The sequence below is a fragment of the Fusarium vanettenii genome (genome assembly GCF_000151355.1).
Source record: "Fusarium vanettenii 77-13-4 chromosome 12 genomic scaffold NECHAsca_29_chr12_4_0, whole genome shotgun sequence".
NCBI lineage: Eukaryota > Fungi > Ascomycota > Sordariomycetes > Hypocreales > Nectriaceae > Fusarium > Fusarium vanettenii.
In genome coordinates, this window is record NW_003315856.1 from 56,163 (window position 1) to 83,752 (window position 27,590).

At 50.9% G+C, this 27,590-nt stretch overlaps 9 protein-coding genes across 9 annotated transcripts; 5 read left to right on the forward strand and 4 right to left on the reverse strand.

Annotated features, from left to right (window-relative positions):
• Positions 1 to 859: 859 nt before the first annotated feature.
• On the forward strand, positions 860 to 2,306 carry NECHADRAFT_53444 (uncharacterized protein; the record flags this gene model as incomplete). The annotated part of the gene is made up of 3 exons (XM_003043209.1): positions 860 to 1,675; positions 1,756 to 2,070; positions 2,127 to 2,306. Coding segments are annotated over 3 exons (1,311 nt in total), but the record flags the coding sequence as incomplete, so codon positions are not given.
• Positions 2,307 to 4,617: 2,311 nt separating this feature from the next.
• NECHADRAFT_87388 (uncharacterized protein) lies at positions 4,618 to 5,408 on the reverse strand (the record flags this gene model as incomplete). Its single annotated transcript, XM_003043312.1, has 3 exons — positions 4,618 to 4,854; positions 5,019 to 5,156; positions 5,193 to 5,408. The coding sequence occupies 3 exons, from the start codon at positions 5,406 to 5,408 to the stop codon at positions 4,618 to 4,620; spliced, it is 591 nt and encodes a 196-aa protein (XP_003043358.1).
• A 602-nt stretch (positions 5,409 to 6,010) lies between these two features.
• On the reverse strand, positions 6,011 to 7,090 carry NECHADRAFT_97623 (uncharacterized protein; the record flags this gene model as incomplete). The annotated part of the gene is made up of 1 exon (XM_003043313.1): positions 6,011 to 7,090. One exon carries the CDS (start codon positions 7,088 to 7,090, stop codon positions 6,011 to 6,013), a length of 1,080 nt encoding a protein of 359 aa, XP_003043359.1.
• A 479-nt stretch (positions 7,091 to 7,569) lies between these two features.
• NECHADRAFT_53697 (uncharacterized protein) lies at positions 7,570 to 11,077 on the reverse strand (the record flags this gene model as incomplete). Its single annotated transcript, XM_003043314.1, has 5 exons — positions 7,570 to 9,675; positions 10,186 to 10,231; positions 10,282 to 10,528; positions 10,581 to 10,834; positions 10,890 to 11,077. 5 exons carry the CDS (start codon positions 11,075 to 11,077, stop codon positions 7,570 to 7,572), a joined length of 2,841 nt encoding a protein of 946 aa, XP_003043360.1.
• Positions 11,078 to 11,637: 560 nt separating this feature from the next.
• NECHADRAFT_105666 (uncharacterized protein) lies at positions 11,638 to 13,570 on the forward strand (the record flags this gene model as incomplete). The annotated part of the gene is made up of 4 exons (XM_003043210.1): positions 11,638 to 12,010; positions 12,069 to 12,367; positions 12,428 to 12,928; positions 12,983 to 13,570. The coding sequence occupies 4 exons, from the start codon at positions 11,638 to 11,640 to the stop codon at positions 13,505 to 13,507; spliced, it is 1,698 nt and encodes a 565-aa protein (XP_003043256.1). The 3' UTR covers positions 13,508 to 13,570.
• An 855-nt stretch (positions 13,571 to 14,425) lies between these two features.
• On the forward strand, positions 14,426 to 15,557 carry NECHADRAFT_53630 (uncharacterized protein; the record flags this gene model as incomplete). The annotated part of the gene is made up of 6 exons (XM_003043211.1): positions 14,426 to 14,736; positions 14,786 to 15,024; positions 15,075 to 15,187; positions 15,244 to 15,328; positions 15,354 to 15,355; positions 15,378 to 15,557. 6 exons carry the CDS (start codon positions 14,426 to 14,428, stop codon positions 15,555 to 15,557), a joined length of 930 nt encoding a protein of 309 aa, XP_003043257.1.
• A 1,521-nt stretch (positions 15,558 to 17,078) lies between these two features.
• On the forward strand, positions 17,079 to 19,346 carry NECHADRAFT_64650 (uncharacterized protein; the record flags this gene model as incomplete). Its single annotated transcript, XM_003043212.1, has 5 exons — positions 17,079 to 17,210; positions 17,265 to 18,235; positions 18,289 to 18,329; positions 18,376 to 18,612; positions 18,668 to 19,346. 5 exons carry the CDS (start codon positions 17,079 to 17,081, stop codon positions 19,306 to 19,308), a joined length of 2,022 nt encoding a protein of 673 aa, XP_003043258.1. The 3' UTR covers positions 19,309 to 19,346.
• A 1,188-nt stretch (positions 19,347 to 20,534) lies between these two features.
• Positions 20,535 to 22,685, forward strand: NECHADRAFT_97628 (uncharacterized protein; the record flags this gene model as incomplete). Its single annotated transcript, XM_003043213.1, has 1 exon — positions 20,535 to 22,685. The coding sequence occupies one exon, from the start codon at positions 20,535 to 20,537 to the stop codon at positions 22,683 to 22,685; it is 2,151 nt and encodes a 716-aa protein (XP_003043259.1).
• A 2,130-nt stretch (positions 22,686 to 24,815) lies between these two features.
• NECHADRAFT_87396 (uncharacterized protein) lies at positions 24,816 to 27,501 on the reverse strand (the record flags this gene model as incomplete). The annotated part of the gene is made up of 7 exons (XM_003043315.1): positions 24,816 to 24,901; positions 25,089 to 25,180; positions 25,278 to 25,281; positions 25,438 to 26,148; positions 26,203 to 26,732; positions 26,786 to 27,022; positions 27,077 to 27,501. 7 exons carry the CDS (start codon positions 27,499 to 27,501, stop codon positions 24,816 to 24,818), a joined length of 2,085 nt encoding a protein of 694 aa, XP_003043361.1.
• Positions 27,502 to 27,590: the final 89 nt, after the last annotated feature.

Here is a 27,590-nt window from a genome sequence, read left to right on the forward strand (position 1 = left end):
TCAAACAGATGTGATCATCAAAGAATGCGTACTCTGAGCCCCCAGCGATGTGGATTTGATACCGACGAAAGGAACCGGAATTGAGTGGGTATCTATGGTGATCTCAAATTCCGGGTTTCTTCTATGCCTCTCAGTGTAAATACGTATGTGTCTGGACTATCATTGCGCATTACTCAGTGACATTGGGATGTAGGAATGCATGAGGGAACCCTCACCATATTGTATCACATTGATCATGGCCATTGGCTACTTCATCTGTCAAGTTGCCTTAGCAGTTGAGTAAATACCAAGCCGTTTTAGCTCCACTGATCGACACCTCGTTCTCGTTATCGACATCGCAGTCGCCTTCGTATCTATCGATATTCCTATATCCAGATAGTTACGAGACGTGCAATGGACGCATCAAGTCTGACGTAGGCTATCAAACAGTATTCGAGCCAATCATATGAAGTCTGTTTGTGGCTGAGTGTCCTTGGGCGGCCCTTTAGGCGTGCTGATCGACACGGATAGCTGCGCCATGAAGCAGCCGGGATCTATTTCGAGACAGCCTATGAGACTCAAGTTCTTTACAGGTCAAGGGTTTCAGTTCATCACTAATTCGTCATCTCCGAGCTTCATGCATTGGCAGAGGCTACATTTTCACGCCCCAGCACAAGCTGAAAGACGCGTTTAAGAGCGACCCAAAGCCCAGTTACTCTGAGGTCGTCTTAGTACACCTCAAGCTCTCTTCCTCAATATCTTAAACTCAAGAGACATCTTCGGGCTAGGAAAAATGTCTCTAGAAGGCTCTCTCTATGCTTTTTGCCTTGGCTTTGGTCTGGTAAGTGACTTTGTCGTTGCGCAATCGGGCTGACCAGAGCTGACCGTTATCGCGCAGGCAATATTGTACCTGCTGGGTTCCATATTCTACAACCTCTTTCTGCACCCTCTTCGCAAAATCCCAGGCCCTTTCTGGATGCGAGCAACACGCGCTACCTACTGCTATAAGCTGGTATTCGGTACCTTGCCTTTTGATATGTTGGATCTTCACAACCACTACGGCGACGTGGTAAGGATCGCTCCTGATGAGCTTGCTTTCTCCGGTCGAGAGGCATGGAAAGAGATCATGGGCCATCGTATCAAAGATAATAAGCGACCAACTTTCGAAAAATACGACCAGTTTTACAGACCGAACGGCGGCCCAACGGACATTGCCAACTCTTCCGGAACCGAACATCAAGTACTCAGGCGACTGCTGTCGCACGGATTCAGCGATCGCAGTCTGCGGGATCAGGAGCCTATCGTCAAGAAATATGTGGATCTTCTAATCCAGAGGTTGCACGAGAACAGCGACCGCCCCCTGGACATCATGTCCTGGTACAACTATACCACGTTTGATGTCATCGGCGACCTGGCATTTGGCGAGCCGTTTGGCTGCCTGGATAACTCCGACTACCATCCCTGGGTCCGGATCATCTTCGAGGTGGCTAGGTTTGGCACGGTGAACCAGACAGCTGGTTACTTCCCTCTACTACGCAGCCTTCTTACTCGTATCCTCTCCTCGAAGGCTGTACGGTCTCGTGGAGAATCTCACCGGGCTTTGACAAGAGAAAAGATGCTTCGACGAGTGGAGCTTGGAAAGAATGGCGGACGTCCAGATCTCATTGACAACTTGCTGAAGAAGTCAGAAGAATTGGTAAGTGGCCTGGTAGATTTGATTCGCATTTCGTCTCCTTGGGAGCACGCCAGAGACTAATGTCGACACGCAACGATTAGGGTATCACCGAAGCTCAGTTGCTCAAAAACTGCGGTGCTCTCATCATCGGCGGATCAGAGACTACGGCAACCCTTCTTTCCGGAGTTACTTATCTGCTGCTCAAGACCCCAGAGGCGCTCCACAAGTTGACAGGCGAAGTACGATCTGCTTTTGAGACTGAGGACGAGATCAACTTCACATCGGTCAACAAGCTCACCTACATGCTGGCTTGTTTGGATGAAGCCTTTCGAGTGTACCCACCTATACCTGGTGGCCTTCCCCGACAAATCCCAAAGGGTGGGAGTGAGGTCTCTGGGAGATTCATCCCGGGAGATGTGAGTATCAGGGACACAGGACGTTGTCACTCGCTAATCTTTTCTACTACCGATAGACCGTCGTCGCGATCCATCAATGGGCCATGTACCACAGCGAAAAGCACTTCAGAGATCCTTTCAACTATCACCCTGAACGCTTCTTGGGCGATTCAAATTTCGAGTCAGACCATAGGGATGTGCTGCAACCATTCCACGTGGGCCCAAGAAACTGCCTTGGGAGAAAGTGCGTTGCTTGAAACAAAACATCTGTGTCTATACATGATACTGACTTTTCGTAACAGCCTCGCATATGTGGAAATGAGAGTTATCCTAGCTCGCATCATCTGGAACTTTGACTTGTCCTTGGCCGAAGAGAGCCAGGACTGGCTTCAACGTCAGAAGGTATATATCTTCTGGGACAAGGGGCCTCTGATCGTCAACCTGACACCAGTTACGCACAAAACTTTGAGGGAACTTGAAGGCAAAGGTAAACAATGGCGCTATAGAAGGGTCTAAAGTGCTGTGTGCTCTATGCTATGGAATAGGTGTGGTCAAGCAAGTCACAGCTGGGCTTACAATGCTCTTTGGTGGATGAGACTTATTGTGTCGTCAAGCATGAACCCATTCTAGAAAGCCATTATTGATTCGAGTGAGTGGAGCTTGGGCGACATCATTAGATGCCGTGAGCCCGCTTTTGGGCTCACTTCACACTCTGCTGTACGTACGAAAGCTCGATGTCAACTGGCCAGAGCATTTCGATGGCTGGCAGCTGTCAGATCTCCTCCCACTTCCCAGTGACGCAAGATTTCTCTTGATCATTTGTGTGTATTTATCAGCTGCCAGGTTTTGAGGCTGGCCAATCCCTGGGTCCCTTTTCTTAGTGCTTACCAGTTGTTTCAACAAGCGGGCTTTTCTGCCCTAAAATCCAGGGTACCTCATCCTCCACCAATCTGCAATCGTAGATAAAATGATAAGGCTGGGAAGGCCAGGGTGGTTTAGCCGAATGCTACCTTCAATATGGGCCTTTGTGGTTGCAGCCGTTTCTACACTGAACAGAAGTGGCAATTCTGAAGAGTAACTGGAGACAGAGAAGGCCTGAGATGTGTTTTCGCTTCGTATCAGTATGTATTTCTAAGGTTGTAGAAAGGATCAGTAAAGTCTCTAAATAGTATAGAACTGGAACCCTTAGGGTGATGAAGGAATAGTTGCCAGAATAGTGCATGAAGTTCATGTCATTGTCGAAGTACAGGCCAATCTCCGCCGCCCCAACCACACAGTCGCTATGATGCCTCACTTTGCACCCGCCGAAGCCTGCGTTGTCAGCTCACTCCACTGAGAACAAGCCGCGGGAAACTCTGCCAAGGCAGGCCAAACACGTTTCAGTCTATATAGTAAGATTGAACATCGCCTGGAAAGTCCCATGGCCATCAGCCACACGAGGTGTGAAAGGATCTCGACAGACTCGGAGAATCCCAAGACGGTGCCGTTCCCTGACTTTGTGTCGTTTCCTCCCTCGACGCTCGATGTCACCGATGAGAATATCAATGACTGGCTATCAGATACACTGCCCGACCTGAAACAGCCCGAGGTGTTTTGGTTTGATTCCGGAGCCATTATCGCCAACACTTCAGTCGGTGCTGTGGTGGCAATGCCTTCGAACCAGTCAGACAGTTCTTACGATATTTACGGCTGCATGATCGATGCCCGGTGGATCACGACCACTCTGTCGGGCGACGCTGTTGCACTTCTCAGTATAGGATACGCCCCCTTTTCTGACTCCATCGCCACCTCCCTAGCTGGCTCGTGGATTGGCAATCCTACTTACGGACAGCGCGTTCGCATCGAACCGAGCTTTTCAAAGTACCTCAATCCCCAGGACTCAAGAACGAAGCGAACAATTATCCACGAAATGCTCCTCAGCAGTGGCGTCTGGACTTCCGATGGTAAAGGATCCAGGTCTCTCGAGCACCTGGAGGCAATCCTTGGAGGCTTGGAAACAAACGGCCTAGCACGGTCGGCTCCAAGGGCAACACCCGTAACTGCTTTGGCTGACCCCAAGGGAGAGTGGTGGAAGAGCTTCATGCCACAGGATGGCAATGTATTTGGTCCCGGGGGAAGCCCTTACGCGGTATCTACCGAGGATGAGGCCCGTTTCTACAAGACTGAGATGGAAACTTGGGTGACGGGATTCGCTTTTGCCGATAACAGTCTAACGATGCGAGGAGCCATGGCAGTCTTCTACGTTTACGCTCTCTTGGTGATAGACTACTCGCTTTGGTCGATATGGTCTGGTATCACTTCGTCATCCTGGGAGTCAGTCCCAGACCTTCTCGCTCTGGCACTTTCCGAAAAGAAGCCACTCAACGACTCTAAGGCATTGGAAGACGATGGATTCAAGAGCGCCGATATTATGAAAGAGAATTATTGTTTCAGCAGACGGGGGAACTTTGAGGCTTCGACCGACTCATGGCCCGGTGCCATATGAGAATCGGGTCAAACCAAACGAAGCCTATGACTAATAAAAATGAACCAGGCTACAGGCCCGGCATCTTTCTGCATACTCGTCCCTCAAAATTGGATCCCGCCGGGAAGCTCCCACGTGCTATGTCCTGATCCAGCGCATGTTTTCCTACCGTTCACCACTGGGCCTCCAAGTCGAGAGCACTCCGTTGTTCCACCGTACGCGCGAATTAGAATCTTGAGATCCTCTAGAATCTCTTTGGCGTTGCCCTCCGCCTTGTCCTTGCACAAAGGAACTAGGGTCCTGAGAGGTCTGTGTCGAATGAAGTCGATGCCAAAGAAGATCTGCTCCATGACATAGAGTACGCGGTTCGTAATTACCTCGGTGTTAGCATCAATCCCGACAGAAACCGTATGCAGGCTGGTGGTCAAGTCGTCAAACTCGGAAGTAAACTTAGGCCGAGTCAGCGGATGAGAAATAGTTCGTGGAGCTCTGATGGGACACAGACCTGGTCGAACTTGTCGCAAACCTCTTTTTGCTCGCCATGATTGAGCTTCTTGATGTTGTCCTTGCCTTTTGTCTCATAGAACCTTTCTACGAGAAGGACGCACACATCCAGTATTTCATTCAACTTATCCCTAATAGCCTACAGGGCAAGTTGGAAAGTTAGCAGGTGGCATACACCGTTAGGGGATGGGCCATGTGAGCTTGCCTCTGCTGTCTGTTGGGCATTGTCAAAGTCAATGTTTTCGATGATACCTATTGTTTCGCTGAAGAGGGGAAAGAAACTGTCCAAGGTATCGGCGACGCTCTCGACACCTGTGCTAGTCGGGGCTGGCACGGCAGCGCCTGGGGCTAAGAGGAGGCTGAAGATAGAAAAGACCACTGAACTCTTCATCGTAACGTATGAGGATGTCAGAAAGGTACGAAGTGTATTGGGAGTGAAGGGACTGGGTGATTGTTGGCCCAGGTTGGCACCTGTTCACCTCTTTATATCTTTGGATCCCTTTCCTACAGATCCGTTATACGCATTGTCTTTTGAAACTAACGAGGTCCAACAAATGGAGGAAAAGGTCCTATCGGCCCGGGTCGTGTTTCTTAATCCCCTGTCTTATTTGCCTCCCGCCCTCAATCAATTGTGTCTCGGCCTTCTATAGCACAAGAGATGTGCTACCATCCCTTTTCCACAATGTTATCCGCCCTATTACGGCATTTTGCGACTGAGTTTCAAGACCACTATGTTGTAATCACGATTTTCTTTATTATCACAGCCGATATTCTCCGTGAGCAACCAAGTGCTATCACGAACAACAATATGTCAATGCCTAAGGACTCGTTGGAGTTTCCTCACAGGATATGTTTTCACTCGTCCGAATTGTTCACGTGGACCAACAAAGACACAGCCTTACTATCTTTGTCAATCACGACGAGGGATATCATGGAACAGTGGCACCACAGAAGCCTCAGGTAGATATGGAATATGTTCATTCGTCAGGTATCTTACAAGACTGCTGACTCCAAGACACGGAAAGTGTTGGTTTCTGAGTCAAGCTCAGCCAGGGTATCAAACGGCAGAGTGACCATCGGCGTCGTATGCCCAATATCAACATTAAAAAGGATAGGAAACTTCCTCTCAGCAAGACGCCCTTCACACAGGAGCTCCTTGACAACTCCCGTAACCTGCTCCCTCTGCTCTGGGGTGTCATACCCAAAGGGACGTCCGATGACAAGTCCCGCCGCCTCCTCAAATGCCCCGTAGGCGATCAGATCGGCAAACCCGGCCTGAATACGGGGTAGAAGAGGGCCCGAGGCATCATCCTCGCCAATTGTCGTTTCCAGAAAGATGATTCTGCCTCGCCAATCTGGAACAATCGCAGGAATGCCATGCAAGCGCACAGCAACAGTGAGACATCCGCCAAAGAGGCGGCCCTGGGCCTTGCCGGGCCTAAGCCACGTCCAGCCCGAGTTCCGAACGAGCTCGGGCTTTCTGGTCGAGGCGGCATCGGTAAAGCATGTGGCTGCCTTGGGGGCGTAGAAGGCGGCTGCTGGAATGTTGCCCAGAGGCTCGCGGGAGGCGATGGCGCGGAAGAGATTGTCCACGCAAAAGGCTAGCGGTGTCTCTTTGTTGTCGACTGAGTTTGGCTCACCAAGCTCAGGGATGGGACCGGGTCCGTAAAAGGTGCGCAAGCCAGTGAGAGCGTGCAAGAACCAATGCAGGCCGGTGATGTCCGAGTAGCCCACCACAATCTTTGGGTTGTTGCGAATGATGCTGTGCAGTTCCGTATCGGCAAGGAGGGCAGGAATCAGTTCCGTAAAGTGTGTGCCGCCGATGGTGGTGATGATGGCAGAGATGGTTGGGTCTGAAAAGGCCTCTCGGATCTCTCTTAGCCGGTTGCTAATAGACGACTGGATGCCTGTGTCCTTACTGAAGAAGGCTTGCACTTGGTATCCCTTCTCAGTGAGCACTGAAGTCGCCCGCGACATGACATCAGGGAGTAAATCGTTGAGACGTGCCGAGGGGGAGATGAACGCAACCTTTGCGCCGGGCTGCAGGGACTTGGCGAGAACCGGCGATGGCATCTTGATGGTAGGTGATAGGAAGGCTTGGGACTTTGGAAAAATAGTCGAATGCGTGAGAGTACGTAGCTTTCTCGGCGCCAAGGCTCTTGGATGTAGTTTTCGAGGCTTGGCTGTGGATTGAGGGGTTTGGCCATCTGGAGGGGATTATACGACGTCAACCACGCCCTTCGAACCCATGCCACAACGACGCATAATGGGGCTCAAGGGGTCGGATTTTGTTATCTCCGCCTCTTTCAAAATCCATTATTGTCAAGAGAGAAGATAATGACGTGATCAGCCTCAGTTGGTGGAATAATTACATGTGATCACGTCGCTCGGGTGTTGCGGCTCTTTCAAGGGGTATATCTTGATCGCGTGGCATTGTCAGGCCTAATTGCCTCCCATACTGGCCGATTTGCCAGGCATTCAGAAACAGCTTTTCAGTCCTTCAAGCGGCAGTGAAAGAAAGAAGACAGGTCTTTCCAAAGAAAAGCCTCGCTTCATGTCAGATCGTTGCCCATAAGGTGAGTGTCAACGATAGGGAAGAGAGACATGGTAGTATCAAACGAGTCGAACCAGAGCATGTTGGGGGAGATGCCCAGGATCTGATCAGTAGCGTTTGCAACCGTGATTTCTGCCTGCTCTTGTCCCTCGCCTTGGTTGAGCGATTGCCCGATCGTGTCTGTACCCATCTCATGGTTCATGGCTGATTCTGGTGCCGGCATTTGTCCCTGAATATTCTGAGATGGCCCAGTCGATGAGAGCCGCGTGACAGGATCCAGCAGGGACGTATTATGAAATGGAGACCTTCCAATAGCATGTATGCTACCGAAAAGACCATTAACAAGATGTCCTTGGCGTTCCATCCTTAGCCTCGCTCGGTTCTCCATGTAGATGTCGCAGGCGCTCTGGAGATGGTCCAGAATCATCAAATGACGCTTGGCTACAGCATCGTATCGACTGAAGCGCTCAAGGATACTCCTCGTCGCAGTCAAACTCTTCTGAAGAGGGAATGAGTTGTCGAAATCCCCAAAGATAGCTGCGCCCAGCACAAGTCCGGATACAAACGCCGAGTTTCCAACAAAGGGCAAGCGTTTGGGAATCGCGTCAGTCTTGACAAAGACTTGAAGAATATCAACAGTTCGAACAGCTGATTCAAGACAAGAATGCACCAAAACCTCATTGGAAGAAGAAGAAGATGGCTGTCTCTCCTCTCCACGGAGTGATGTTTCGTTGGCCTCGACATGCTGAGATACCGCTTTGTGAAGAAACGGGAGGGATAGCAACATGACAGTCCAATATCCTGTCTGCTTGAGATGGATGAGACCAATGTTAGGCTGCTTGCCTCCGGCTTCATCATCGATAAACTCATCCTCCTCAATGCCATCGCGCGCAAGACCATCGGCACACTGAACCGTCCAGCGGCGTAGATGCTTGCTGATTCGCTCCAAGACCTCGGGGGAAATCATGCGTTTCGCATAAACATCTGTAAGGATGGACTCAAAGATCATCGAGAGGTCATTACAGGCGGAGTAGTCCTGGGGATTCGCAGTGTCTCGAAGTTCCGATGTTGACGGTGGGCGACCAAGTGATGCACTCATGAACAGGTCGAGGATTCGTATCGCTTTCCAGAGACGTTCTCTAGTGCGACACTCGGCTGGTGAGAAGAGGGACGAAATATCGTGTCGGTGCAGGCCAATTGCGTAGGCAGCTCGCACGCCCATGCCGAGATACATAAAGGCAGCGTTGCGACGTGAAGCACCAAGCAGATACATGGCGATCAGGGCGAAGGCTTGGATCGTTGTGATGCCGGGATCTTCCATCAAAGTCTCGACTGTCAAGTAGCGACCATAGTTGAAGAAGATCTCAGCGAGGTCATCTTTGTCCTCAGGCCCTGTTTGCGCTCCAATGGCAAAAACAAGATAGTACACGGAGCTTGCAGGATCTGCCATGTCCTGCCCATCTTCCAACCACTTGTGGATGCCACTCTCCAGCTCCTTCTGGTCGAACAAGAGTAGCACACAATTGGCCGATTGCATGTACCATCTCTGAAGATAGTCCACCTCAAGCGCAGTCTGCCTCGGGGGCGGATTTTGGGCGCTCGATAAGATCCATCCTCGCCGCGTCTCAGGTGATGCCTCCACAATGCCATGTCGCAGAGGGTCATCAACGAGGGAGCAATCCCCTATGCTGCGTCGTACAATGCGTCGAATATTTTGAAGAAATGACAGCGTCGCTGAGTCTCCGATGAACATGTACTCTCCTCTCGTGTCTTGAATGAGCCGTGACATCCGAGGCAATCGCTCTGGTTGTGTGTTTGAGAGGAGCTGCAACGTCTGCCCATCGCCAGCGTAGGTCTCATCTATTGACGCCAGGGCCGATGCTCCGCTGGCAGATATCGGTCCCGAAGTCTCTGGGGTAGCATGTCCCGTCGTGTTGCTTATCCGATCTGGATCAGGGCTGGGCAGAGAAGACGCGACGATGCGTCTCCCATCGGAGGTGATCGTCGACTCCTGGCAATCGAGCTTCAGGCCACGCTTGATACAGCGGGCACAAGGCCTCCGACCGTCACATCTCTGCTTGCGGCGCTTGCAGTTATCGCAGGCCTCGGCGCATCGCCTTCGGTCGCAGTCCCGGACCCTCCTGGTAGGCATTGTTTGAGTTGAGGGCTTCGTTGACCGCGGGCCGCAACCTGTCGGATATGGCCCTACCTTTATTGGTCAACTTTGGGCGTGTGATGGGGCTGACTGTCAGGTCACGGCTGACGTGGAGAGGGGCTGGCAGCTCGGTCCGACTTTTCCCTTAGCCGATGCTGCAGGCATTTGCCGACGGTGAGTTGGCATCGACTCCGTTAAGCGACACACCTTGGAGGGGTTTAGCGCCAGCTGAGGCAGGGGATGGTCAAGCGATCATTTCTCTATTGTAGGATATTCTAAATGGTGGAGATGAAGGCTGTTATAGCAGGTATCGTGTCAACCGGTTTGGATAGCCTGTCAAGATGAGTTTATCGCGAATAGTGATGAATTAGTTCCAATCGCTCAACCCAAGTTTGAGACGAAGTCCTCCAGAGCGGAACTGACTTCATCCGCCGCTTCGATACAATGCCAATGTCCAACGCCGGGAAGAATTCGAATGTTTTTGGCCGCGTTATCGCATCCCCAGCTGGATGAATGTCAGTAACAATATTTGTGATGAAGCCACATGAAACTTACCTGGCCAACATGGTTTCGGAATCAGCAACTGGACTTGTTTTATCCTCCTCTCCTGCAATGATGAGCAAAGGCGAGTGCGCATCTGCATATGATGGCCGCTCCGCCTTAGCAATGGCGTTACACAGAGCGATGTATCCGTTTGTCTTTTGACAAAGGAGCAGCGTTCGAATAAATGCCTTTTGCGTCGAGTTGGCCTTGGAACCCGTCGCAGCAAAAGGGATCGTCTTGGCCATTGCTTCCATCCCATCTTGGAGTTATCGTCAGCGATAGGGCCTTCGTTTCAACTTTCAGTTACTTACGTTCTCTCACTGTCTCAATTCTCGCGCTGAAGATGCCTGCCATAGCCGGCTTGGGCAAAACCGGTCCAATCAGGACTGCACCACGAAGATTGTTCCTTGATGCCAGCTTTGCCACAACAATACCGCCCATCGAGTGGCCGATGGCAACGGCATTCTCGATAGGGATGTTCAGTTTTGAAACCAGGCCCTCAACATCTTGAGCTATCGAGTCAAAGGTCGGATCGTCAGTGCCTGGCACCAACTCAGAGAGGCCACTTCCTGATCACATTGTCAACGATGCGAATCACATACTGTCAGACAGACGAGCACGAACCATAGACGTCAAATGCAACAGATGAATATCCTGCAGCTGCAAGATGGCCCATAACGGGCGTATAAAACGAGTGAGATGAACCAAGTCCATGGATGAATACCAACACTGGCGATCCTGCCCGAGGGGATTCAGCCTCCACCTGGGTGTAGAAAAGCCGCTTCTTCTCGATCTCAAGGTAGGGCATTGTGTCTAATGAATAGAGCGTAGATGAGGCTGAAGCTATGCGTATTAGTCGCTCAATGTAGCATCTGCCTTCATTCTAGTACGGTCAGTGTTCCGGCCCAGAATCCAACCTTGACGTGGCTTGGTCGGACGAGAGCCGGTGGCGGCAGCGGATGTTACTCTGTCGGAAGTCGGTCGGTGGAGGCATCGGATGCATCGGCTACAGGGTTAAAGCCATATCTGGCCGGCTCTTACCGCTCACGACGAGAAGAACAGCATTTGCCTGCCTCGGAGCTCCGTAGAAGAGATGGACATTAATGGGGCAGTATCACACATACTTTAGTCACTCTTATCGGATTGTTTATCCTGGTATATCACGCAAGCAAGCACCTTGATTCCTGCAGTGAATCAGATCAGATCCTGGAAAGATTGCTTATTCCCGACAAGCCTGATCTCGGGATTTCCCCGAAATTATACGCAATCGACCACAGATTGTATAAAGTACTCACATAATAGCTTGCTTTTGACAGGCGCCTCAAACTTGAAGTATTTCGGTACTAATAAAGGTGAAAGTCGATCAATATGGGTAGCATTCAGCCACAAGAGTACTCCTCGCTCGAGGAGACCAAGCGGATTTTTGACTACCTATGCACTCAATTTGATGCAACCTCTCTGCCGCCGGCTGTCAAGGATCTCAAATCACATATCGAGTTCACATCAACACACGATGCCCCTTACTTCCCTATACCTTTCAAGGAGACGGAGACAAGCGCAGCCCTCAAGGCTGTCGAAGGAGGCGTTGCAAACCTCCTAGCAGACCTGGTCGAGGGTGAAGCTCGCCCACGGAAAATTACTGTCAATCTCGAAAAGACCACAGCATTCCTCTGCCAGGCTTACTTGGCCAAGGTTGGTGGACTGGGCAAACTTGACCCCGGTGTTAAGGCCAAGCTCAAGGGTGAGTGATTGGACAGATGACGTTTCAAAGCGTTGTAACTGAGGCTTACACTCATTAGATACGGATTTGCTGGCAGCACAATCAAACCCTTATCGGCGCATGTCAGCCAACCTGTATGAGACCAAGGTTCCTGACGAATATTATCATATTCACGGGTCTCTTGAGGCATCCACTACTCTGCAAATGATTGGCCTTGAACCTTTCAGACCTGAGTTGCAATCCCACCAAGACATCGTTGCGGCCATTGAGCCCGCTGTTCGCAAGTTTTCTACTCAAGAGCTTGAGGCCCTCAACGCCAAGAACCGTCAGGCTGGCATTCCTGCCCTGAAGCACGAGGACTTCTTGCAAACCAAACATGTAAGCATTCAACACCTGTTCTAAGACCACGTTCAGAGTTAATGTGCCTGGCATTTATAGGGAAAGACAAACTTTCCTCTGCCCCCTTGGTCGGTGGACAGTCTCGAGACCGAGACACCGAAATGCCCACTGACCCCGAGCTCAGGGCAGCCGACCAAAATCTTGGCCGGTGTCAAGGTTCTTGAACTATGCCGCATCATTGCCGGGCCTATCATCACACGTATCCTTGGCGAATATGGCGCCGACGTGCTCAAGATCACGAGTCCCAACCTGAGCGATGTTCCTTTCTTCCAGGTTGATGGTAACATGGGAAAGCATGCTGCAGACCTGGACCTCAAATCTCCCGAGGGACGAGAAATATTTGAACGTCTTCTCGCTGAAGCAGATGTGGTCGTTGATGGATATCGACCTGGAGCCTTGGAGAAGCTCGGATACGGCGCAACAGCATTGGCACGCATCGCCAAGGAGCGCGACAAGGGCTTCGTCTATGTCAACGAGAACTGCTTTGGCTATGAGGGAGAGTGGGCAGGTCGCCCAGGATGGCAGCAGATTGCCGATTGTGTAAGTGATTGTAACACCTAGGTGCACCAAAAGTGGGAGCTAATTCTGTCATAGGTCAGTGGCATTGCATGGGAGCAGGGTCGCTTCATGGGTCTCTCAGAACCCGTTGTGCCGCCTTTCCCTATCTCGGACTATGGCACAGGGTGTATCGGCGCCATCACTGCATTGATTGGTCTCTATCACCGAGCCACTCAAGGAGGATCGTGGCATGGCAAGGCGTCCCTCCTCCACTATGATCTCTTGCTGTTCAAGGTTGGACAGTACCCAGAAGAAGTCAAGCAGAAGCTGAGGGAGGATATCGGTCCTGATTTCCTCGCACTACGACACGCCCACAGCGTCGACCAGATTTCGGGGACCGCACTACTCAGGATGAGGAAGAAGTTCCCTGAGCTCTTTGAAGGAACGCAATACGTCGAGAAATGGTACTCGACGGCGTACAAGGCGGAGGTTCAGGCCGTGCCGCCTGTCGTAAACATTGAGGGTGTAGAGGTTGGATTTAAACGAGCGAGTCGCCCGAACGGCACAGATAAGCCTACTTGGGATTTTGGCAATGAGTCAGATCGAAGGTTGGCGGATTGATGATTGCATTTGTGGTTTTTATACACATTAGGCCTCTGAAACGAATACACATGATAGCATACTACTTTTTATAATGCCCAGTGTACAATTGGACAGTTCACTTTTTAACGTTATCATGTAGAAGTGGTAACGGTGGCCACGTATTCCCCAGCGACAAACATCGATACTCCTGCCCATTTTGTCCCTGTCATTGCCGATCGTTAAGGTGACACAGCAACGTCGTCGACATGGAGGTTGTGACCGCCTGCCAGCCATGGACCCTCCAAAGCTGGGCATTACCTCTAAAACCGCAGTCTCCACGGTTGCAACGGGCTTCTGTCGGAGTTCACCGGCAATACGACCTCCTCACGACCGGCAGTGACACTCTCAACCGCGGGGAGCTATCGGGGAAGGGGTCTGCCCCTCCACAAGGTGCACATCCGACCGGGGCTGTCCGGCATCCGATGGTGTGTGGGCCGATATTCCCCAGGACCCGAACACTCAGACGTAATTACCAAGCCTCGCATTGGCTCGACTCCATCCCCCCGCATCATGGCTTGCCCACCGGACTTCCTGCCGCCTTCCCCATGGGCCTTGATGCCACCCATTCTCTTTGCGGGCGGGGGAGTGAGCCGACTGCCATTGTCCGAGAGCTCCATTACCCGCCCGTTCGCTTCAGTACTCTTGTGATTCTGTATATCCGAGTGAAACGTGGTCGTTGACTCCTGATTATGCGGGGCTAAGTCATCTACTGCCGCCGAGCTCAGTAGGCGCTATAAAAAAGTCTGGGATTTCTCCGCAAAGAGCTAAGGCCAGTCCACACTCACTCATCGATTCGGTTGGTAGTAGATTTTGAACTTTATCTTGTCTTAATAAGTTCAAAGCACCCAGTCTGATTGCCACTTGATTCCATCCAACCTTCACACAAAGATCATCACAATGGCAAACCCCACCACCGAGACGGCCAAGCCCACCAAGGTCAACGGCCAGAATGGCGATGCTCCTCAGGAGGAGGGCCTCGGCCAGGCCTTCACACAGCAAGTCATTGACTCTTTTGGCCCCAAGGCGGATCCCCGACTCCGCGAGGTCATGTCCTCGTTTGTGCAGCACATGCACGACTTTGCTCGTGAGACTCAGCTCACCGTCGATGAGTGGATGACGGCGGTCAAGATGATCAACTGGGCCGGTCAAATGAGCAACGAGAAGAGGAACGAGGGACAGCTCATGTGCGATGTGATCGGTCTTGAGAGGTAACTTGCCTTCTTCCATGTTTAATAACCTCACTAACGAGAGTTATAGTTTGGTGGACGATATCACACACCGCGCAGCGGCCAAGGACGCTGCCTCAGGCACAGCGACTGCCATTCTTGGCCCTTTCTGGCGGGCAGACACTCCCATCAGAGAGAACGGTACCACCATCACTTTCGACACTCCTGAGGACGGCATTGTCGCCTATCTTTACGGCACTGTGACTTCGGCTTCTACCGGAGCCCCTATCCCCAATGCTTCTGTCGAAGTCTGGCAGGCATCCACGAACGGTATGTTTTCTGATACGTTTGTAGAACTCCTCAACTTACAGGTGCTTCAGGCCTGTACGAGCAACAGGACGACAAGCAGCAGGAGCACAACCTGCGTGGCAAGTTCATCACAGACTCTCAGGGTCGATTCTCCTTCTACTGCCTGCGACCTACACCGTATCCTGTGAGTATTTTGTTCCTTTTAGATATTCGAAACAAGAGCTAACTATTGGTGATCAGGTTCCCGATGACGGTCCTGCTGGCAAGCTCCTCCAGCTCCTCGACCGACACGTCTACCGCCCTGCGCATCTCCACTTCATGGCACGTTTCCCATTTTACAAACTAAAAAGATGTATCACTAACAAGTTCTTTAGGTCATTGCCGAGGGATACAAGTCCGTCGTGACACAGATCTTCGACTCCGACTCGGGGTACCTCGACAACGACAGTGTGTTTGCCGTCAAGGATGGGCTGACGGTGGATTTCGTGCCACGAAAAGGAGACCCTCAAGCAAACTGGGAGCTTGAGTATAACATGAGCCTCGGTACTGCGTGAGAAGGATATTTGTTTTGTTAGTTGTGCCCATGAGTTACTAGCGAAAATGCAATTCACGTCTTTTGAGAATCTTGACATGATGTTCCCCGTCACCTGGAGGTATATGTGACGTGTTTTAGTCATAGGCCACTATGTTTACTCGGATACGGTGGTATGAAGTGTTTGCATTGTGTTCTTTGCTATAGTTGAATCCCGGCCCTTGATGGGATGACTGCGCCGATAAGTAGTGTTTTAGCCATTGCTGCAAATACCGTTCTATTTAGCCATACCCCCATAGTTAGCCCTCTCCGGCTCTATGTTTTGTTCATGACCATGTCTTTCTTCTTTCAAATCCCAAGGGAACTCAACACAGTTACTAGAATACAATTTTCGCAATAATCCAATATTGACATGCTCATTACAGTGTCTCATGCCGTCAATCATGGATATCAAGTAAAGCTTTTAAAATAGTGTCCACTAAAGAAGGCCTGGAGAATCCCAACCAAGAACCAGGAGACCAACAGAGATATCACAAAAATATCATAGAAAGCCCCATACGATCCACAGGATGATTCCTAAGATCTACAACCCGTTTGAATTACTGTTTCATTGCAGAGTTTCATCAATGTCATGGCTTGACTTCGATCCACACAGACGTAGTATCCAGTGTTTGATGCAGACACAGCCAACCTCTACAGCTACATACATTCACCTCAGTCTGCAGCAACATGTGCCCTCTCATTGGACACACCTTGGGCCGGCCTTCACTCCGCCCATGGCTATGCTTTACCTGATTATTCATTTCTTACACAAAGTTGCCTATAAAATCACAGCTCATGCGGATTCTTCGTCGCCCTGCATCCGCGTAGCCGGCGGGATTATTACGTCGAGTTCCCAGTCCGACTCTGTCCTCGGGCATCATCAACCTGCACCCGAAATTGAATTAGGTAAATAGACACCATGAGGTATATCCGATCCTCAACCCTGCAATCCGAATGCCCTCACCCCTCGTGGGGATTAGATACGCCTCTTTGCCAGTTGGTCGCTGACAGCCCTGAGGATCAGCCAGTTCCCTCCACTAGCCCGAAGGCGAGGAGCAACGTGCCCACCAACATGCTTCCGAAAGCCCCGAAACAAGCTGCCGACGTCTCGAGGTCAGGGATCTCCCCACACCATGCCCTTCCCCCAGCGGTTTCCCCCGCCTTCACCCCGGGTTAGTTTGCGGGGTCTAGCACAATCCCGACGCACTGGAGAGTGCAGATCCACTCAGTGGCCACGAGTTTGTCAATATGACTCGGCACCTTCGCCAAGGTTGGGGGCGGTGATCCAAACGTAAGGGTTGCCCGTCTTCCGAAGAAGTAACCGATGGGCGATCTTACAGCCCTGCTAGTTAATTAGTCAGGCATCACTCAGCCTCACATCTACAACTTCCTATAAGATGTTGAGCAATCACGACCTGGTCTAAGCTCAACACCACAGCTCATACAAGTCTTTTCAGGCCACTCAACGTGAATCAAATCCCTCTCCTACCTCTGCACAATCATGGCTGTTGGCGCACAGACTGATCATGTCGACGTCCTCATCGTCGGTGCCGGACCTGCCGGTCTGATGATGGCGACATGGCTCGCCAAGTGCGGCGTCAAGACTCGCATTGTCGACAAGCGAGGCACAAAGGTACACTCATATCCTTCAATGTCACTTCTACAGATTTTCTGACCCAGGAACCAGGTCTTCAATGGCCAAGCAGATGGCCTCCAATGTCGAACCCTGGAAATCTTCGACTCGTTTGGCTTCGCCCACAGGGCCTGGATCGAGTCCAACCACATGTTGGAAATCAGCCTTTGGAACCCCGATGACAAGGGCACTCTTCGAAGATCTTCACGCATCCCTGACACCATCCCTGGCATCAGCCGCTTCCAGCAAGTCGTCCTCCACCAAGGTCGAATTGAGAGGTTCTTCCTCGATGCTATCAACGAATTCAGTGAAGGCAAGGTCTCGGTTGAGCGTGGTGTCATCCCAACCAGCCTCGAGATTGACGAAAAGACTGTCGAGGACCCCGAAGCCTATCCCATCACTGTCAACTTGCGGCATTTGAGTGAGGAGGAAGCCCGACCGAAGCAAACGGCCACTTCTGTCAATGGAACAGTCATCCAAGACGGCCTGTTCCGCAGCAACCTCTCTCCCGACGACACTGCCGAGATGATCAAGTCAGCCGAGCTCAACCAAAAGGCCGACACGACAGAGATCGTCAAGGCAAAGTATATGTTGGGAGCAGATGGTGCTCACTCGTGGGTCCGCAGAGAACTTGGCTTCAAGCTTGAGGGCGAGTCTACCGATTACATCTGGGGTGTCCTTGATATTGTTCCCATCACCGATTTCCCCGATATTCGTATGCGCTGCGCCATCCACTCTGCCAATTCTGGAAGTGTCATGGTCATTCCGAGAGAAAACAAGCTCGTCCGTCTATACATCCAGCTCACCACGACAGAAAAGATTGGCGACCAGGATTCTCGGGCGGATCGCTCATGGATCACGCCGGACGTGATTCTTGAATCTGCTCAGCGAATCATGGCTCCCTACAAGCTATCTTACCGAAAGCTGGACTGGTGGACAGCGTACCAGATTGGTCAGCGTGTTGGCTCAAGCTTCTCTGCCCACGAGAGAGTGTTCTTGGCTGGTGATGCTGTGCATACTCACAGGTTTGTCTTCCAAAGTGTTTTTGCGTCCAAGCTGCTGACAAGTGACTGTACAGCCCCAAAGCTGGTCAGGGTATGAATGTGAGCATGCAAGATTGTGAGATACCTCTCCCTCCACAACAAACATAACTAACGCTGAACAGCTTTTAACCTTGGATGGAAGATTGCAAGCGTTGTCAAGGGACTTGCCAACCGCTCGATTCTGAAGACGTACGAGTCTGAAAGGAAGGGCATTGCGCAAGCCTTGATCGAGTTTGATCACAAGTTCTCACGGCTTTTCTCGGGTCGCCCAGCAAAGGATATCATGGATGAGGAGGGTATCAGCATGGAAAAGTTCAAGGAGGCTTTCGAGAAGGGCAACAGGTTTGCCAGTGGCATTGGTAAGTGCATCTCTGGGGCTCGTCAAAAACGCATACTAATGCAGTATACCCATAGCTGTTGACTATGATCGAAGCAACATCGTTTCCAAACCGGGCCCGGATAGCGAGGACTCCAGGGCCACCAAACTGCAAGCTCTCGCATCCGAGGTCAAGCTTGGCATGCGAATGCCAAGCGTCAAGGTTCTCAACCAGTCTGATGCCAGACCTTGGCATCTTCAGGAGCTCCTTCGAAGCAACGGCACATGGAGAGTCATTGTATTCCCCGGAAACGTCGACCAAGAAGGACAGAAGAAGCGGATGAATAGCCTCTGCGACAAGCTATCTGCTCCATCATCCTTCCTCAAGCGTTTCACACCACCATCAGCAAGATACGACTCTGTCATCGAAGTCCTGACAGTGCATGCCGCCAAGCGCCAAGACCACGAGATTTTCGACTTCCCAGAAGTTCTGCGACCATACGACGAGGTGGACGGCTGGGACTATAACAAGATCTTTGTGGACGATGAGTCGTACCACGAGGGCTATGGACGTCTGTATGAAACATTTGGCATTTCTCCCGATCAAGGCTGCGTGGTCATTCTCAGGCCGGATCAGTATGTGTCGTACATCGGCGAGCTTGATGACTACGAATCTCTTGATGGATTCTTTTCTGGTTTCTTGATACCACAGGTGGAGGTTAAGGAGGCAAAGGCCTGATAGTATGAAGGTAGAAAATGTGATAAGCCTTGTTTATTAATTTCGAGTTGCGTCTCGGTGATCCAAACCCACGAGCTAGCCATGACCTAATCCCGATGAATGGTACAATCATGAGACTCATATCATATGGCGGGCCATTTGACCTATTTGTGGACTAGTTGATGAACACCCACGGACGTTTGAAGTTGCAGCTAACAAATCATCCTGTCCAAGTCTAGGGTAGTTAAACACCCTCTCACCAGGGCATAGACGTCTCTCACATCATAGATGAAATGTGTCCGGCCCAATGCGAAAGTCCCCAAGGACTAATATAATACAGTAAATATGTCTATTGCAAACACAATCGACGTAAATATTTGTCAAGTTCGATGGTTAGTGTTGTGGGGTGAGGATCCGCCAACTATGTTGATGCCATGTTTTGCGGGCGCAAAGAGGCAGGACAAAAGAGAGCAACAATGTCGGAATTTGCACACAAAAAGTCATGAATGAGGCGAGATTTGACGTCTAGATGGGCTATTGCATTCTGAACTTGGCATTCCGCATTGTGGGCGAGATACAAGAGCTTGGCTCTGGTGTGACGTGCTTGAGCGACGTGTTAAATGCTCATCAAGGTGTGATCGAGTTTCCCCTCCCTAGGTAGGTACATTACTACGAGAATAATGAGTAAGCTTGACTTCCTCGCACCTCAAGCTCCCGAGAGCGGTGAAATTAACTCAGAGCCTGGCTCTTTTTCCACATGAAATTTGTGTGAGATTGACGCGAAGATAATTGCAAATTATTGTCATTTGCTAGAGGTGTAAAGTAGTATGCCGCTGCTGCTCTCAATGTGCTCTCAATGCCATGCTTCGTGTTTGTTTGTTGGGATGTTTTCTAGCGGGCGCTTGCTGCATGGCGTTCTAGCGGTATGGGGCGGGTTGTCACGGCATCCGGGGTGTTTATGGAGAAATGTCGGCCACGTGACCGGTTCGGGGACCGCTGCCCGACTCCATTCGGAGCCGGGACCGAACAACCATGCAGCATAGGCAGCTCTAATTGGCTGGTCAAACAATATTCCGACGCCACTAAGCACCAGCAGCCGATGCAGCCAATAATCGTCGAGCTGTTGGAAATGTGCGGTGACATCCCCTGACACCGCCGATAGCTTGCTTATCTTTGTGGTATAATTCCAAGATAAGTTTATCGAAAGCTGTCTTCAACTTAAAAACAGTTCAGTTCAACCTCCTGCAATGAATCGCGCGGGGATGCGGCGACTTTCGCTGCTGCAGGCGTCCGGGCGACGCGCCTTGTCGTCTGTATCCCTTGCAACCACCAGAAGATGGCCAATTGCGTCAACAGGGCCAGCTCCCTCTCTCTCGCGGGTGCCAAGGGCGAGGCCATTGAGCACCACAACACCGTTCAGGAATGACGGTCAAGATGATGAGCAGACGGGCTCATACAGCGAAGCTGACCACGAACATGCCGTTATTTCAACCTTTGATCTCTTCTCCATTGGCATTGGCCCCTCTTCCTCTCACACTGTCGGACCCATGCGCGCCGGAAACATTTTCGTCAACGACTTGGTTGAAGCCAACCTCTTGCACAAGGTCAACAAGATTCGCGTTTCCATCTATGGAAGTCTTGCATTGACCGGCGAGAGCCACATGACCCCCTCTGCTCTCCTCCTTGGTTTAGAAGGTGCTGATGTCGAGACTGTCGACACGGGTTATGTGCCCACGCGATTCACCGAGATCAAAGACACCAAGAAAATTCATCTGGGTCGCTGGCTCGCGAAAGATGGCAACAAGGGAAGAGAGATCGATTTCGACTATGAACGCGAATTCGTCTGGGAATGGGGTCGCAAGCTGCCCATGCACAGCAATGGCATGCGCTTCACCGTCTTTGACAAAGAAGGCTACGTCTTGGCTACCAACGACATGTTCAGTGTTGGTGGTGGCTTTGTCGTTAACGGTGCACTCTCCATCGCACCGGAACAAACACTCTCACCGAATGCCCCAGCTCAGCTTGAAGCGTCCGATCCGCAGGCGGAACCCACCGGAAGACATCCAGCTGACTTGGCCGAGAACATGTACTACAAGGAAATTCGGCGCTCTGATGCCGCCGGAGATCGCAAGACCGGTACCGAGATCAAGCCTATTGAAGCTGCCGCTGTTGAGCCGGCCGCACTTGTCGGCGATGACTCGGCAAACAACCCCGAAGCCAAGACAGACATTTCGACAGACGTCAAATCCGAGACCAAGAGCACCACTTCTCCGCACCCACGGTACCCGTTCCGGGATGCCGCTAGCTTGCTGTCACTATGCCGAAAGCATAATCTCACCATTGCGCAACTGGTCTATGAGAATGAGAAAAGTCTCGGCTACACAGATGAGGACATTTACCGTAAGCTGTTCAAGATTTGGGGTGTTATGGATGCCAGCATTCTGGAGAGCGTTCAAGCGCCCCCAGGCTCGAAATTGCCCGGCTCTCTCAAGCTCCATCGACGAGCACCAGCACTGTACCAGCGGTTGACGAGGGGATTGTATCCTTCTTCTGCCAGCGAGACGACATCGGCTCGTCTTCAAAGCAAGTGGGCCTCACCCGAGGCAGAGGAGAGTGATGATGGAGCATTGCCGTCCCCGACAGCTGTATCCAAGACATCTGCTGCTTCTAATACACCCGAGCAAGTGAAGAGCATAGGCATTCGCAAACGCCATCCTCCTCGTATTCACGGCTCATTGGATCATCCGATCGCTCCGTCCCCATCACGGCGGACTACGTTCCCGACCATGGACTACTTGGCTGTGTATGCCATTGCGGTTAACGAGACCAATGCAGGTGGCGGCCGAATCGTCACCGCCCCCACCAACGGTGCTGCAGGCATCATTCCCGCTGTTCTTAAGTACACAATCGAGTTCATCAGCGATGATCTGGAGCGAGATATTCCCACGTTCCTTCTCACAGCTGCTGCCATCGGCATGCTGTACAAGCGTGGAGCTACCATCTCTGCTGCCGAAGGTGGATGCATGGCTGAGGTGGGCGTGGCTTGTTCAATGGCTGCTGGTGCATTTGCTGCGTGCATGGGTGCAAGCCCTGAGACGATTGAGCAAGCTGCCGAAATTGGTATTGAACACAACCTCGGACTGACTTGCGACCCCATCGGTGGACTTGTCCAAGCTCCCTGCATTGAGCGAAACGCTCTGGGGGCCACAAAGGCCATATCGAGTGCCAACTTGGCTCTGAGCAGCGAGACTGGAACGCAGCGAGTGAGGCTCGACGATGCTATCCGGGCCATGCGACTAACAGCCAAGGGAATGAGAAACGAGTTCAAGGAGACGAGTCTGAGTGGGTTGGCGACAAGTGTGCACATTAATATTCCAGTCAGCGTGCCTGACTGCTAGAGATTTCCTTGCGCGATGCTTAAAAGAACTGGGACTTTGCTGCAGTATCGTGTTTATTGTGACTGCACATGCATGGTAGATCTAGTTGAGCAGATTCGAAACTAGACCCTACGTGGGGTATCTTGGTTACCTACATATGCTCGTGACTGAGTAAAACAACGCTTGAGGCACTGCCTCTGTTTCAGCGGCTAGCTATTCACTTATCTATGTTCTCCGGAAAAACTGGATCTAGAACAATCAGGTGGTGGATTGAAGGACTAGATTGGCTGTAAGACCAGGTGTGAAAGCATAAGAATGTCTTGTACTCTCGTGCCCAGCACTTTGCCGATTCGAAGGCAAACCACTGCGTCTGTAGCGCGACAAACGCACTGTGTTTGCCCTCACACAGTTATGTTGAAATACCGTGGCGAATATGAACACAAACATGCCTATCACACCCGTCCCGCGCATTCACTGCACTTTTAGCAGCCCTCAAAGGTTTGAAGGGCGGGGGTGACGTAGCCATATCCTCCTCCTTTGATTAGCAACACCCAACATTGTATGCGGTCGAGTGTTGATTATCATGGGATTGACTGAAAGAAGAAAAAGAGGGGGAAAAATCCATGACTGTTACCTCGTGTTCTTCTTAGCTCATTTTCGTCCTTGCTCCCCATCTCACACCTCCAAAGGATTGCCCATTCCAAGCCCTCACTCAACCTGCAGAGCCTCAACCAAGCCACACACTTATGTGAGCGCTACAGATGGTAAGCTACCCCTGTTTAGCCAGTCAAACCAAAGCAGTTGAAGGCGACTGTTACCGAGTGGGAATGTACTAAACGAACCGATAGGATAGGAGCGATTCATATCGAGGAGGGGCAATATACCTATTCTGGAAGTCAACGTTGCGTTAACTATTAACACCCTCCCCTTGGATATTCAGGACAGATACTCGCCGTATCAGACGGCTTCAAGAGCCGCGATGGAGGGATCCGGGGTAGAAGATGCGGGCATAGCCGTTGCAAGCCCGATGGACGACTCTAGAACTGACCCCAACGACGACCCTGAATCCAACATGGGTATCTGTTCCTTCGGAGACTAGAATGAAGTCTGGGAATGTTCGGAAATAGACCCGGAACTATGCGATTGGAGTGGATATTATGCTACCAAGTCTACGGATGATGGGGAGGGCACCTCTGGAGACCCCGAGCCACCGTCAGTGAGTACGAACCATGAGCCCAGCCTTCACAAGCGACCTAGACATGGATCGGAAGACCACGTCAATGGGGATCCAGATGGATGAGCCTCTCGTCAAGCGCCAAAGGCCTCCGCGTTTCACTTTGGCATGTCCCTTCTTCAGACACAACTTAACTAAGTATCAGGTGTGCTATGATCGCAAACTCACCAGCATTAGCCGTGTCATCCAGCATATTTTCCGTGCCCACAGAAGACCTCCTTATTGTCCCGTCTGCTTTCGGACATTTAATAGCGACGATGCTTGCGACGAACATCTCATTGAACGAGCGTGCCAAATTGGCGAACATGTTGTACCGGATGGAATCACTCGCTCCCAAGAGGCGAGGCTTCGGTCGCGGAGAGCCCCAAGAAACATGTCGGTAAACGACCAGTGGTTTAAGATCTAGAACATTCTTATCTTAGAAGCCCCAAAGACCAAGTCTATCTATCTAGGCGATTAGCAATCTAAAGTGATTGATGCCTCGCGCCAGTTCATAAACCAAGAGGGTATAGCAATAATCGTCAGGCAGCTAGAAAGAGACGATTCTCGGTGGAAGAATAACCAGGAATTAAGGAAATAACTAGAGAACGCATTGCATAAGGTATTTAATGAGTAGGAAACTTCTCAAAAGAGCGAAATGAAACAAAACAACAGTGGACTTAGTTCGAGGTCAAAGGAAACATCACGACAGAGAGCGCCAGCGGAGGGAGAAGTTGGCCAAGGGACTGAGAGTGAGACTGTCGAGGGGGAAACAAGCTCGGGGACCCGGACGTCGACGGCGATAAGCTCGCAGATGAGGGCACCTCAGGGTGAGTAGAAGGAAGGCGACTTGTTTACGATGACGCAGAGGTGGTTCTGCGCTTGGGACTGATGGACACCGATCAAAAAATAAGTTTTGACAGAGTCAGGATTTAGATCTAACTCATATACGCATGAAGATAGATGAAAGAAATACAACACATAGCGACTGGGTAGGTACTGTTGACCAGGTTGAGGCAGTTACCTGTGACGCGATTGTAAATTAACTTCACAATCTTGGTATTGTGTGCAGTAGATGCGAAACTAGCCCTCAGTCAAACTCTGAGTTATGATGATGTATTATGTGAACTTGGTGACGCTTCTAAAAGAAGCCATCAGTATTAAAACTGTGTATTTTGCACAATACTATCTTTGTTGAGAATAGTACTCACAGACTGAAGTTTTTGTCAACAGCCTTTCGAGATTGACTGTAGCCACTGTTCGATCTTCGGGCTTAGTTGACCCATCAAGGGCCGGGCTGCAACTATAATAAAGAACAGATCTTAAACACATTATAATATCATGACCCGATATTAACACAGTGGCCTGTTTAAACTTCTGCAGCAGCAGAAGAGTCATACCTAGCTGCATCATCATGAAAGTCTAACCTCTCACGGGTATTTTAGTTGCCCTAACCTCCGTAGCCACTGTCCTCCATCATCCATCTTGTCTGTCACGGCACCACCACTTGCTTCGTGTATCACCCCCGTAGTTTAACCACCATAGCGCCATCTTTTTTACTCCTTCCTGCCCCGTGATGAGCAGCCTTTTGCAAAAATTCTACCGCCTGCTTCTTGTTCTTCTGTTGTGCAAGATGCAACGCAGTCTCTCCATTCTTGTTTTGCCCCTCTACATCGGCCCCCGCGTCTACGAGAACTCGAAGAATGTCCATGTTTCCCCTCTCAGCAGCCATCATGACAAGTGTGCACTCATCGTGTTGCCAGCGATAGTTTACATCGCCACCGTGTTCGATAAGTAACTTGAATAGTTCCACATTGCCACAGTATAATGCCCAGTACATTGCGTTTCGGCCGTCATTGCTGGCATGGTTCGGGTTGGCACCTGCTTTGAGAAGCTCTCTGGCCACCTCAAGGAAGTGATTGGCACAAACACCGATTAATACGATTTCACCTTTGGGAAAGTCAGTGACTGCTGGAAGCTCCACGTTGGTGTACCTACGATTAGCGGTGCCAAGGACGTGATTCGGATCGGCTCCAAGTTCCAATAGCAACTTGATCATCTTGGCATCATTCATGACTCTCGCGGTTAGATGCAACGGAGTGGCCCCTCGAGTTAACGTTTTCTGTATTTCTTGTTGCCTTGGCAAGCTGGGGCCCAGTTTCGTTATCGTGCTTACAGGAAGCCATTCGTTTAGATTTGCGCCGTGTTCGGAAAGAAACCGCAGAGAAGAGATGTTCTCCTGTATCAAGGCATAAAAGAAGAGTGATAGTCCTGGGCAGTGTCAGATATTTAGATAGGCTGTTAGACCACTCTAGGTGCACCTACCGGTTTCATCCTTGAACTTCGGGTCAAATCCCGACTCGAACAGAACCTTGAGGCTTTTTATATCCCCGGATCGAATTGCTGGATGTAGAAAAGAGGATTGATCTGACGGCTTGAGTGTCCTGGAAAGAGCTTGAAAGAGGCTAGTTCGACCTGGTATTTCCCCATCTCTGGATAGTAGTCGCCTCAGCTCCTCCACAGAATCACCGATATCACACCCACTGTCGACAAGTAACTCGGCAAACTCATAAGAAGGCAATGACAGAGCAAGTCGCAGTGGACTTCGCAAGTGGAAATCTTTGGTGTTGATCTGAGCTCCATTCTTGATGAGGAGTTGTCCCATGGCCACATCGTTGTCAAAGGCACAGTAGTGAAGGACTGTGAATCCTTGCTTTGACCTACCCGTGAGCCCTACGCCCCTAGAAATGAGGGCACGGACATATTGTTTGTTTTGACTGCGAACGGCATCGAGCATGGCTTCGGGGTTGTCCATGTTGAATAGATCATCGCCGCCTGCTAGGGTATCGGAATTGCTTCATTTGGTTAGCATGAAGCCTAAACTTCTGGTTGTTGTTGCTGCACTCACCTAGAGGCACCGGCTCCTTGATCAGGGTAGTCGATACCAGGTGTCTGATCCATAAAGTTCCTCATCACGAAACCAGCATCACTCTGGCCATCTCTGACCGAGTCATTGTCGACATCCTTCTCGATTTGTTTTCGGAACTCTTCTCCCCGAACGATATCTTTGAAGTCAGACATGATTTTCTCATAGAGCTGGCCTATGTCGGACTTGATTTCGTCAAGCTTCTTCCCCTCGAGGTACCTGAATGAGTGTCAGCTGAAAATCTCATCGCCCATCAGTGTCTTCCTCACTCACCCATGCAAACTGGTTATGGTCAAGTTTAAGCCAGCTTTCCCTTCACTGAGTCTTCCTCGCAAGTCACGGAGCTCACTCTTCTTTATATTCCACTCAATCATTTTAAGAAATTTCTTTCCTCCCGATGCCTTCTGGACGAGGGGATTCAGGAAAGTCCGAATATCCTGCATAGACTTTTCGCAGGTCCCCAGTTGCCCCTTTAACGCTCTCGTTAAGGATGGGGCTTCGACATGTTGGTATTGCTCCGACAGCTCATGCGTCGTGTCTAGAACGGCGGCAAGGTTGGCAACGTCATCTTGGAGATGGAGGATGTCATCTGGGGCATCGCGAATGCCTTGGACGAGGGAATTCAGTCGAAGCGCGACTGTCGCTGTGATTTGGATGATGCCAATGACACTTCCGACGATTCCAAGTGCCTCTGCCATGCTGAAGGGTTGTTCTTGCTCGAGGAATGGGGTGCTCGGTCGGGGATGAGCCTAAACTCGACGCGCGTGAAGAACTTGCAAAGAACCAC